This window comes from Polypterus senegalus, chromosome 13, assembly GCF_016835505.1.
Source record: "Polypterus senegalus isolate Bchr_013 chromosome 13, ASM1683550v1, whole genome shotgun sequence".
NCBI classification, from domain to species: domain Eukaryota; kingdom Metazoa; phylum Chordata; class Cladistia; order Polypteriformes; family Polypteridae; genus Polypterus; species Polypterus senegalus.
The window spans coordinates 159,595,101-159,608,351 of NC_053166.1; the positions used below are offsets into that span (position 1 = coordinate 159,595,101).

At 46.6% G+C, this 13,251-nt stretch overlaps 1 protein-coding gene across 1 annotated transcript; it reads left to right on the forward strand.

The window, feature by feature from the left end:
• The first annotated feature begins 799 nt into the window (after positions 1-799).
• Positions 800-10,471, forward strand: si:dkeyp-72e1.6 (transmembrane protein 238-like). The gene is made up of 2 exons (XM_039775939.1): positions 800-1,803; positions 10,197-10,471. Exon 1 carries the CDS (start codon positions 1,295-1,297, stop codon positions 1,793-1,795), a length of 501 nt encoding a protein of 166 aa, XP_039631873.1. The 5' UTR covers positions 800-1,294; the 3' UTR covers positions 1,796-1,803; positions 10,197-10,471.
• Positions 10,472-13,251: the final 2,780 nt, after the last annotated feature.

Below are 13,251 nucleotides of genomic sequence, written 5' to 3' on the forward strand. Positions count from 1 at the left end.
CTCACCGCAGGGTTATAACGCCCCCTACTGGTCTCACCAATATCTCTTCCAGCAGCAAGCCAAGCTTTTCTTGGTTGGTCTCCCACCCAAGTGCTGGCCGACCCCAAACGTGCGTAGCTGTAGGTGGGTGGCCTGATCTGAAGCGCAGGTGGGCTGGCTGTATGGGATCAATGAGTTGAAACGTTTGAAACTTTAATCCAAACTAAATTTAAATGAAGTCCTCAACTTTCTGGGAGTCATCTGGGACATTTCTGGGCTTTTGTGTACCTGCGATGGTCCGGGTGTGCCCTCACGGATGGGGGGCTTTCACACTAATCCCGCAATCAAGTCATTGAAACGATGGAGTGTCTGTGACTATTAAAAGGGGGCACCCATCGCCCCCCCTCCACCCTCTGGAACCCCCTTCCCAATCACTGGGGGGGGGCGATGAAGCGACTAAGCCTCGCGTCGAAACCGAACGCTGCACTAAATGACCTCGAGTTAAAGGGGCGATCAGCTCTCTGTGTCACTCGGGGGTCTGTGGGGGTCTTGATTGTTCATCCCAGTTCCTTTTTTCCTTATCTATGTATTTATTTATTTGTCTCCGTCTCCGTGGACCCTTCAGTGGTGAGGGTCGTTAGAAATGGTCGGCTCCGCGCTCCCCGTCCACTGCTAAGCCGCCCACGCAGAACTGAAGGGACTCACGTGATTATCCCTAAGCCCCCAAATGAATCGACTTGAACGCCCCCACCAAGAGCCGTGGGGCGCCTCGTTGTCACGCGCTTTGAATTGTGGCGCCCCAGGCGGAAGGGCGCGCGCACGCGTGTGTTTGTGTGTTACGCTCAGGTGACATTAGCTTATGACGTGGTGTCGCCACAGGTACAGCTCTTAGGCGACAGGTGAGCCGCACGCAGGTAAACGCAGAGCGCCTTGTCGCTCGAAGCAGGTGAGACACAAAGGGACAAAACGCCGCGCTCGTTTCACAACAAAACCGTGGAGGCGAAAGTCCAGGTGGGGCGCGCCAGGCGCTCAGGTGAGGCTTCACCGTCACCTCGTCAGTCTGCTCGTCCGCGCCGTTAGGTCTCCCCCGCCGTGGACTCCCGCGGTCTTCTGCATTTGGACACCTGCGACTTGGCCGCCTGAACCGTACGGCCGGGACACCGACTGGCCTTTACCGACTGACGGACGGGATTTGGGCGACCCCGACTTTCGTGGTCACCTTCTCACCTGCTCAGCTGACACTCGCCGGCCGTTGGCTCCCATGCCACCCACATCCCCCGCCGGGCTCTGACGGAACGGACTCCCCCCGCTGGCCATGGAGGTCAATCGGACGGGACTCGGGCGTTGTGTCTGTGCCTTCTGGCTGGCGGTGGCCTTCGACGTGCTGGGCCTCGTTGTGCTCCTCGTGGGGGTCTTCGCCAATCTCTACTTCTATGACTTTCTCATCTACGCCGGCTCCATCATCATCTTCCTCAGCCTCATCTGGTGGGTGTTCTGGTACACGGGCAACATCGAAGTGCCACCCGCGCTCCTCGAGGACGACGTGGGGCTGAAGAAAAAGGAGCGCGGCGTGGCGGGGGTCATCCGGAGACTTTCTAGCCGCCTTTCCAGCGGATTCCAGTCCACCTTCAGCAGGAGGAAGACCGACCAGCGAGTCCCCAAGAGGACTGCTCTTGGCTCGCGGTGGAGCTCGCCGGGGGACGTGCCCTTGGCGGTGACGGGCGGCGAAGTACACACGGTGTCTGCTGCGATCGACGACGGGGGGCATCTGAGCATCGCGGGACCTTCCGGTGCCACTCAGACGTCGGCCATATAGAGCCACAGGTGAGGAAGGGGGGGCGGGAGGAGAGGTGACGGGTCACACCAAGGGGCACCTAATAGCGAGGGGGCAAACTGGTGGGCGCGCTGCGGGGCACAGAGAGGCTGGGGGCTCAGTGGAGTAGAGAATGACGATAACAAACGGGGGCTGGCATTCTAACTCACCCGTGCCAGCCACAATGAGCCACCGGTGACAACGGCAGGTCTGTGTGACGACTTGGAGGGCACGAGCTACGCAAATAAGACCCAAACGAAAGTCAATCCTGTCAGACCTGCCATATTCAATATTTGCTTTGTGTCTCAGTGAGAGTGCGCGCTGCACAGACCTTGGCGTCTTATTTGATTTTTTGTTAATCATTAAACATCATTTTAGGTCAACGTCGCTGGGCATATTTAACCGCTCGGTGCGCCGACCAGGGAAGGACGGAGAACTGCGACATTCCGGGGGCTGAGAAGACCCCTCCCTGTCTGCACACTTTATTGGGGTGGTGGGAAAATGACAGGAAAACACAAATGAGCGACATACGTTTTAAAACAAAGGAAAATAAAACGGTGGTGAGGCGAATTTTACAGAGGATGGAGAAAGCACTGAGACGCTGCTTTTACAAATCCCATACCAAATTGCATATAACTGAGACATATGCATTTCCTTTGTCCTTTCAAAAGATGGCACATCACACACTTTAACAATGCGTTCACGAAGTCCATACCAAATGGCATATAACAGAGAAATATTGTATGCTTAACATTTGTCATCCCACCATATAGCACATCACAAACACTTGTAGTAATGAAATTCATTGCATTTATCATTCCAACAGATGGTGCATCACAACCATTAACACTGTTTTTATGAATCCCATACCACATGGCACATAACAGAAATATACTGTATGCATTACATTTATCATTCCAACTGAGGGTACATCACAACCATTTGTGGTAATGTATTTTATTATGAGAAGGTCCTCGCTGATGGGGTGTACTTAAACCTGGGCGGGTTTAAACATTTGTCTGTAATTCATAGACGTCACAAGCTTGGGTCCTGCCAAGTTCCATGGCAGAAAGGAAAGATGAAGAAAGGAACTGATGAAAACTGCACATTTATGCCCCTCAGTTTCCCTGAGAGTCTCCATTATTCGAGTCCAATAACCCTTCCACCACCTTAACCTTAACCACAGTGTAACCTGCCGTGTTGCCCTCAGAGTTGTTTGTAGCCTGAAAACTGTCACATAATCTGAATTGGGGGGTGACAGCTGTGGATTGGGGCGGAGCTAAACATGTGATGGAGTCGGTGACTTACTGTGTATGTTGCTGTGCTTGTGTGTTTACTGGAATTTTGAACCCATGTTCTGTTTTTTGACTTTGTTTTGGATTCTTGGATTGGGACTTTGTTTGGTTTGCAGGCAACTCCTTTGTGCCTGTTGTGCTCTTCAGAGCTTCATAATGAGACACAACTTCTTCTTATTCTTCTTCTTCGTCTTCCATAGCTAGTCCCATTTTCATTATGGCATTGATATTTTTTTGACCAATGGAGATTTTGGTGTGATGTTTACAGCCAGGTGCCTTTTCTGATGTCAACCCTCCCCACTTATCCAGGTTTGGGACCCGCTCCATAATGGACGCCATTACGCTAGGTTCATAGTGTATATGGAGCATGTCTATGGAAATCAACCTTTGTATTTTATAGATAGATAGATAGATAGATAGATAGATAGATAGATAGATAGATAGATAGATATATAATGATAGAGATAGATAGATAGATAGATAGATAGATAGATAGATAGATAGATAGATAGATAGATAGATAGATAGATAGAGTGAAAGGCACTATATGATGATGATAGATAGATAGATAGATAGATAGATAGATAGATAGATAGATAGATAGATAGATAGATAGAGTGAAAGGCACTATATGATGATAGATAGATAGATAGATAGATAGATAGATAGATAGATAGATAGATAGATAGATAGATAGATAGATAGATAGATAGATAGATAGATAGATAGATAGATAGATAGAGTGAAAGGCACTATATGATGAGTGAAAGGCAGATAGATAGATAGATAGATGATAGATAGATAGATAGATAGATAGATAGATAGATAGATAGAGATAGATAGATAGATAGATAGATAGATAGATAGATAGATAGATAGATAGATAGATAGAGGAAAGGCACTATATGATGATAGATAGATAGATAGATAGATAGATAGATAGATAGATAGATAGATAGATAGATAGATAGATAGATAGATAGATAGATAGATAGATAGATAGATAGATAGATAGAGTGAAAGGCACTATATGATGATAGATAGATAGATAGATAGATAGATAGATAGATAGATAGATAGATAGATAGATAGATAGATAGAGTGAAAGGCACTATATGATGAGATAGATAGATAGATAGATAGATAGATAGATAGATAGATAGATAGATAGATGAAAGGATAGATGATGATAGATAGATAGATAGATAGATAGATAGATAGATGATAGATAGATAGATAGATAGATACTTTATTAATCCCAAGGGGAATTCACAAATAAATAGTATATGTCTAGCCAGGGTGTACCTCCCTCTAGTGGCCATTTTTGGAAGTGTGTAGGAGTGTATTGGCGTTTTATGTAGTGTGGGACTCGTAGTCCATGAGATTCTCTTGAACTTGAACTGTTTTGCCAGGCTGGGAGTTTCTCTTGGTGTTACGTCCACAAACATAAGAAGGCGCGTAGAATTAAACAGCACAGTGTCCAATACGAGACGCCATCACAGCATTACAGAAGAAATTCAACAAAGGAGAGGAGACCATTCAGTCCCTCAAGCTGTCCCAAGACACCTCAGATACGAACAGTAAGCTCAGAACTGTGAGACCCTCTGAGTGTAACTTGAGGTATCTGACCTGGTCATAAATTGGAGGGGTGCACTTACTTTTTATTTAAAGGGTAGAATGGACTACAAAAGGTTAAGGTGGGCCTTGTTACGTCACCTTTACCCACAGATGTTATTTCAGTGAAGATCAAATCACAATATGTCCACAAACCTTAAAATAAAAGAAATACAATTCCATGGGGTGCACTTACTTTTTCACATGACTCTACTTATATATTGTGACCAGTAGGGGGTGCCACTGACCCCCAAACCCCAGACCCAATAATCCCCAACACAGTCACAGGCTCAAATAATCCACCCAGCACAGCACAGAATGAAGCAGCGCCGATCGTCACACAACTCTTTCTTCTCCTGCGGCCTTCAGTTGTCGCCCACTCTGACATCCCGCTGGACCCCACATGGCTTCCAGTGACCCGGCATGATTAGTGGGGAGCACTTCTGGGTTATCCAAGAACCACAGCAGTCCTCCCCCTTGTGGCGATTGGGGACCCTGACAGGACTCCACTTCCCATGAGCCCCTGCGGCTGGGCAAAATGCCACCTAACGTATTGGGGCATTGAACTGCTCCAGGCCTCCATCCCCTGGCACCTTCCAACTTGGCAAGGGGTCGTCCAGCCGGGATGCCAGTCTGTCCTTCATGGGCACTCGAGACGTCTGTTTTTTTTTAAATCTATCATTGTTACGGTGCGGGTCACAGCATCTCCATTACGGACTGAGCACTCGCGCTATCATCGCAGCCTCCGCGCTTTGATTTTATTGCTGAAATGATCAGACGTTATATAAATGAGAGGCGCATTGGAGTCATGGGGGATTAAAGGTTTAAGTGTGAGTGCCAGCTGTTATTCTTTATGTAATTCCATTCTGGAACGTAATAGTAAAAAAAATGTGCCGAGTGTCAGCTAATCTCCATCTGCATTTAGTAACTCTAAAGCTCGGACCCCCGCGCACACACCCGGGGTCAGGAGGTGCCCACACGATGGCGCTCTGTGTGCAGGCCGTCCACCATCAGGCCTTCTCCTTCATTTGCTGCTGACAGCGGACAACGAAAGGACGGCCGAATGATTCAAAGAGAACTCGACTGTTAAAGTGCCGCGTTTGTCCATCGGCGAGGAGCCCCCCTGCCTTTGTGCGAGTAGCCATTAAAGTAAAGCCTGCGATCGCATTTGACCTGCGAAGTGAGCCAGGGACGAGAGGAAGCCATTCAGTCCAAGAAGCCCATATAATGCAATTTAGTTTTGTATAGTAGCCCAAAATCACCCACGGAGTGCCACAAAGGGCTTTAACGGGCCCTGCCTCTTGACTGCCCCCCAGCCTCGACTCTCTTAAGAAGACAAGAAAAACTTCCAAAGAAACCCTAGTAGAGAAAAAAATGAAAGAAAGCTCGGGAAAGGCCATTCAAAGAGAGACCCCCTTCCAGGTAGGGTGGGTGTCAAAACAACACAATACAATAGAACAGAACACAAGGCACCCTCAATACAATACAATAGAACAATAGAAATATGACAAGAACAGAGCAGAATTCAACAGGAGATGATATCCCATAATACAATTTGGATTTGTTTAGAGTCCTGGAGACCTCGGCCATCAAGCCGCCTCCCCCTATTGGCCGTTCCACAGCTGAGCCAGCCAATCCGATGAAAGGACCCCTCTACCCGATGATTCCTGTGATCCTCCATCAGAGGTGACTTTACCTTAGGCAAGCAGAACTTGGCAGATGGGCAGTGGGCATCAAGTGGCACATTTGAGTACCGAGAAGAGAAACAGCATAGCTGAGGGTCAGTAACAAATTCCAACTCTCATGTGACTGGTGTTTTAGTGCTAATGACTGACAACAGAGATGCAGTCTGCACAGTTCATCAGCAGCTCTAGTCAGGGTGTGCTGAACTGAAGTCATGAGATTTAAAAGCTGAGACCGAAGGGGCGTCTCTTATAGTAGCAGGCAGACCACTCTGCAGTTTAGGGGGCCCCTGTAACTAAATCCTGCAGGAGATTCAGAGAGTCCTCAGAGCCCAATAATGTCCTCCATAATTTATTTCTTTTAAATTTGCCACTTTTACCCATCAGTCTACACTCAATAACCCATTATAATAAGCGAAGACATGTGACCAGAAATGTCAGCACATTTACTAAAAACCCAAAGCTGAAACATCTCATCCTCTACTTCACTCCACTTCCTTTTGGGTTTTAGGCAAACAAATACCTACACCCTGTAGCCACTAGGGGGCATCGCAGTTAAAAAACCTCAGGCACAATTACACCATCTTCAGGCACGGATTTAAAATGACCTTCTTTATTACCTACAGGGCTCACAATAAGAAACGCTCCGTTCCTTCTCCTGGCAAGCCTTGTCCAACTATTCTCTGACCTCTGAGTGGACACAGGTGGCCCCTAAATGTAGGAACAGCCCTCCCCTGCAGCACCCCCATGTTGGTGCCCACTAGAGCTACCACACAGGACTGCAACTCCCAGCATGCCCTTGCAGGTACATGAATGGGCATTCTGGTCTGGGAATGCTACCACCCAGTGTGTCAGGGGAGCATGTCCTCTCGGGAGTTCATCCACTATACTGGTTAATCCCAGGTGGGATGTCAGCCCACCCTTGCCATCCATCACAACCCACACCAACAGTGCCAGTCTAGACCTGAGCTTTATAGCGCCTGCCTGCCACCTCCTTATTGAGCTTCGCCAGACTTTCCTCTCTGCGATTCACTTCTGCTGGTGGGTTTAATTTGCATAAGTGGGCGGGACCCAGGTGTCCCCACAATGCACCAAAAAAGGACGCGGCACAAGAGCGGAGCCTACTCGCTGCGGTATTAATATCAACAAATAATAAATTCTGGGCGGATCATTTTCTTTTTTCGTCACTAAATTTTTATCGAATCACTTAAACCGCTTTATAGGTTTTGGGATATTTATTTATTTGGTTTTTTTTTTCAATTTATTTATTTATTATAGGGGTCGTTTTACTCCTAAATAATGAAATGTTCTTTCTTAGTGCATATCTACTGCCCCATATGTTCAATCCTGCCAAATTTCAGCTTTTTAACTAAAACAGGAATTAGTGAGGGTGGGACCAGCTGGTCAGATTGGGGGGGCCAGGAAATAACAGTGTGGCCAAGCAATGAGCTATTGGGGGGGGGTCTTCTTCCTTGACATTTTCTGCCGCCAGGTCACATGACAATTGAAGTAAAATCTGGGGATTATGTTAGGGTGGGGCTTTGGTTCTGATTACCCCGCCAGCCCCCCCATATTTAGATTTAGATTTATTTATTTATTTAATAGATTTATTGGAGAGAGACAATTGAACTCAATTTGAGCCAATCGGACGAGGCCAAGACATCCCTACCCTTATACAGACAGAGATAAGAATTGACAACTAGCAAATGGCTGTCACGTCACTCAAAAGCACACAAGTCCCAAACAATTTCAAAAATGCCCACTAGAGAGGGAAATCCTGTCAAAAACCCCGGCTAGTCACACAAAGGGCCACATAGTTTTTATAAAATTAATGGTTTATTCTTAACAAAAGGGCTTTGAAACAACAAGAGGCTCCCTGGAGCTGAAAAAGGCCAAAAGAAATGGCCAGCAAAGGATATCCAAGGGGGTCCAGCTGCAGACCTCCGCAGCTCTGCGATTCAGTAGCTCAACTGGACAGCCAATTGGAATGCAAGTTTTTGTCACATGGTTTAACTTGAGGCAAATAACTCCTCCCCCAACCCCAAACTTAACCCTAATGTAACCAGCTGTAATTTATCACAGACGTGTCATAGAAAGCGACAACCCCCTTAATGGAGTGGAGCTCTGGAGGTCCGCAGCTGAAGTCTATTGGAGCAAAGTCCCAAGACAGAGCTGAGGGTCAAAAATCCAGAAAACACAAAAAGTATAGGAAGAGACACCAAAACACTCATCACACTCATCAGCTCCCTAATTCATTCCAATGGACTTCCAGGAACTGTGGGATCTCCTCGCCTTTGTGGGGGCCGAGGGGGGTCTCTCTCACGTGCATCTCCAGATCATGGGGTAAATTCAGGAATGGACTCAGCAGTTCCAATTCAAAGATGGAAATGAAGTGGGAATTTAGCAACAACCACAGGGAACTGAATTGGAAATGAATGGGAATTTCAGGATTGGTGTTCAATTCAGGGAAATTTTGCCAAATTCCACTGCTTGCTGTTTCTGAGCTTTTACTGGGGATGACGTGTGGGGTGAATCACAAATACCAAGTGCTGTACCAAGTTGGTGAAATGGAAGTCAGTAAAGCCGAAGGCTAAAAAATGATGAAGCTCGGCAGGATCCACGAAGAGGCGCACCACGGAGCTCACACACTGCTCCGGTCAGTCAGCCGGTCAGTATATCCTAACTACAGTGTCACGGGGGTCCGCTGGAGCCAATCCCAGCCAGCACAGGGCGCAAGGCAGGAACAAATCTCCGGGCAGGGCGCCAGCCCACCACAGGACACACACACACACAACGGACAATTTAGGATCGCCAATGCACCTAACCTGCATGTCTTTGGATTGTGGGAGGAAACCCACGCAGACACGGGGAGAACATGCAAACGCCACGCAGGGAGTTGCCAGATTTCTCAGCCGTTTCCAGATCTGTGTGTTAATATTACACCGCGGAGTTCCTACGCAAGTCAGACCCTCCAAACAGTCCAAGACCCCACGCACAAAATGCAATCCAAGGTCAATCAAAATCAGACTCACAGCAGACCCCCAGTCATCTCGAGCCCCAATTGACTTTCATTGGTACTCGCAGCTCCTGAGCCTTCACCTGGCAGGGAATTCTGGGAAATGTAGTTTTACTCTAATTTAAGACAATGTGGTGAGAGACATTAATGTGCAGATTTTATATTTTGGTTTTTATTTATAACAGTGATTTGTGAAGTTGACATGCATAACGTATAAATATACTTTACTCTTGTATTTCTTTTATATGTTTGCGATTTCTGTGACTCGTAATATTTAATGTACTGTGGACTGTTTAGCAAATCACATGCAATTATCTGAGAACGTGACATCTATTTGAATTCAATTCTGTGTCCTGACATTCCAATTCCAATTCCAATTCCAAGAAGTGAACTGGACTTTAGAAATGTGTTCTCAATTCAGTTCATGAGCGGCCCCAACCATGTCTGACGCCTCTCTGAATTAGGAAAGTGTTTGGAATATAAAGTGCCAACCCCATGTTGGGGGTTAGGGGGTGGTGGAGTGGGCATTTTGGCACACCAGGACTGAACTTGAGACCCTGTGTTGGTTTCGGTTCTTTTGCGCCCCCTACTGTTCCCACTCTGAACTTGTCACATTTCGTTTTATATGCTGAGGGCGTACGGCGGGTGTCACCTCAAAGTCACTTCCAGCTCTCTGTCCTCTCAGCTGCAGTGACCGATGGCGGCCTGTCGTTGTGCCCTCGTTCTTCTCGTGCCCGTGTCTCTCTTCTCCGCCGTCCCACACACATTTATAATTTTTACTTTTCCTCCTTCTATAGGACCACCTTTGCCTTGTGACAGACGGACTTTACGGTCCCTGCCAAAGATCACGGACAGAAAGCCAAGGAGAGAATCAGACTTTACCCAGATGGAATAAATCACCTGGTGATGCCAACTCTGTTGTGCCAAACGCCCTCAACCGGAGCACAATGAGCACAAAGTGACGGAGATGAGAGGAAAGGGGCCTGCAGGTTTATGTAAATCTGAAAATGCTTTGTAAAATAAAACTTCTTTTTTATAGTAAGACATCAAATACATTAAAAAATGAGATAAATATTTAATGTCTTCTCTAAGAAGTGGGCACTGAGGGTGCTGTGGGGTGGTGGGTACATAATTGGCGTAAACACGAAGAGTAAAGGGGTGTGCAGAAGGTGATTTTCAAAGGGGTGTCCACTAGGGGTCAGTGTTGGGGCCGCTGCTCTTTTTAAAAATCGGGATAAGAAAATGAAGAAGAAGAAGAAGAAGAAGAAGAAGAAGCTGGCCGGGCATGAAGAGGACCCCCAAACAGGGGTCTATTATCACAGAGGGACCCTGGCAGCACACGGGCCTGGGCACATTTGTGGTAAGTGAAGTTTGACACGTATTACAGTGGGACCCTCAGGCACTTTCTGCCCACTTTCCTGGGTTGCAGAATTCATTTCAGTTGGTCCAGTTTGCCATTTTTGCCCTTCATTCTGCACTCGTAACCCACGATGACAAAATGTTTTCAGAAACGTTTACAAATTTATGAAACATCATTCGGCGAACTCTCTCCTTCCCAGAGTGTTCAGCACCTTTGCTGTGGACCTCCACGTTGTAAACCCAGGTGCCTCTTGTCGATTTGAATCCTCCTTGAGAAGTTTCTAGAAGTTGACTGGAGTCCACCTGTGCCAACCTGAATGGAGCCAGACGTCAATGAGAAAGGCGAACCTGCCCCTGTGTGGAGAAAGGCGCTATATGATAGATAGATAGATAGATAGATAGATAGATAGATAGATAGATAGATAGATAGATAGATAGATAGATAGATAGATAGATAGATAGGCACTATATAATAGATAGATAGATAGATAGATAGATAGATAGATAGATAGATAGATAGATAGATAGGTAGGCACTATATAATAGATAGAGGAAAGGGGCCTGCAGGTTTATGGACTTTGTGAAGATACAAACTAAAGAAGAAGCCCAGGGTGCCACATTGAACACTAACCCTCACGTGTGACTTTTGGGTTTTAACTGCCATCTCTTGCCATCACACACACCCTCACGTGTGCCATTCTGGTTATTAAATGTTGAGGTCTGCTTTTTACCAAAAGGTGAATTCCAGGAGCTGATAAGGATATGCAGACCTCTGGACTCTGTGATAATAGAATTTGCTTTTATGGCTCCAGGCAGCCTGTAATTATGAGTGAGTGAAAGACAAAAAAATGACTTTAGAACTGAGTGCACTTGGCCAGCCGGCTTCACAGAAATGTTTCCAAATTCATAAATGGGATGAAGAATCTCTTTATTTTTTTTTTGACGTCCTGCTTGGTTTAAAGCTTTTTGTTGTGATTCACCCTGACGCCTCCCACCAGGATCTCTGTCTCACTGGTGTGCTGCTTTGCTTTCTGGTCATCTGATAAACAGCACCGCTGTCACAGGGATACAGCTGTCAGGGTTCAAACTCCAGATCAGGACGCTGTCCCGCTGCCTCTCCAGTTTTTCTTGGCCACATCCTAATTCCAGGTGGGCTTAGATAGATAGAGAGCTAGACAGATAGATAGATAGATAGATAGATAGATAGATAGAAATGAAAGGCGCTATATAACAGATAGATAGATCTTTACTGTCATTAAAGTGGAGAAGGACAAACAGACCGTCATGGCTTTTACTTCCCTATTGACATGTAGACTTGTCTCCTCAACTGGAAGAATCCAAGCCCACCTCTGTTAAGTCAGTGGGTCACTAATATTCTTTAATATTTCAAATTGGAAAACAAAACTTTTTAAAAACCTGACAGGGTCTAATCAGTTACATTTTAGAAATAAACATTTACATTGGGGGTAAAAGATTCTCTTCCGTCTTTTCTACTCTTAAAGTTTCACTCTGGCTGTTGGATTTCCCAAATTTATCTTTTGAATTGAATTTAGTTTTCTTAATTTTGACTTCTTTATATGAAATGTTTTTTGCTTTTAATAAATTCAGTAAAAAAGAAGAATGAAAATCCACAATGAGTCCACCATCAAAGGCTGCCTTAATAAAGGGGGTGCAAGATGGAGCACAGCAGGACTGGGAAGGATGCTGTCTGGTGGTGTTGGGAGAACTGCCTGCAGCTCAGCATCAGCAACACAAAAGAGCTGCTTGGTGGACCTCCAGCGTGCCAAAGATCCTCTGAGACTTGGCACCATGGGGCGGTAAGGTTGGCACAGAAATGGTGCAGAACAACCTGGAGGTTCACGTTAACAGCAAACTGGAACTGCCTGCACAAGAAGGGTTTGGTGACTCAGAACTTTTGATGTGGGCAGCACACGTATGGAAATGTTCAACCGGCCCGTGATAGCCAGTGTGTTGTTTTATGCTGTTAATTCAAAAGATGCACAAACGGTGAAACACGCTGGCAACAGGTCAGGTCGGGGAGCCTGCACTGGTACAGCACGTTGCCGCACCCACCAGACGACGAAACAACTCGAGATCCTGGTTGGCAACCCCCCAAGGCAGTCCAGTCCCACCCTCCGGAAATGACCCTCTATCTGCCGCAGCCAGGTGTAACGTGGGCGTCCCCTTGGCCTGGTCCAGCCACTCGGGTCCTCAAAAGTGAGGCGGATCGGGTCATCCCGGCACATGGCCGTAGTGCCGTAACTGACGCTCCCTCACAAAGTCACACCAGTGGTACCCAAGGACCCTCCAAAGAGACACAGATGTAGAAGTCCAGCCTTCGTCTTCATAAAATAACAATGAGAATGACGCGCTGCATCACCTGAGGGGTGCGCGCCCTTTATTGTCGCAGCGGCTATTCACAAGCAGCTCAGTCGCGCGTTTACTTCTTAGTGGGCGTGGCGGTTTTCAAGCAGTGCGTCATTCTCATTGTTA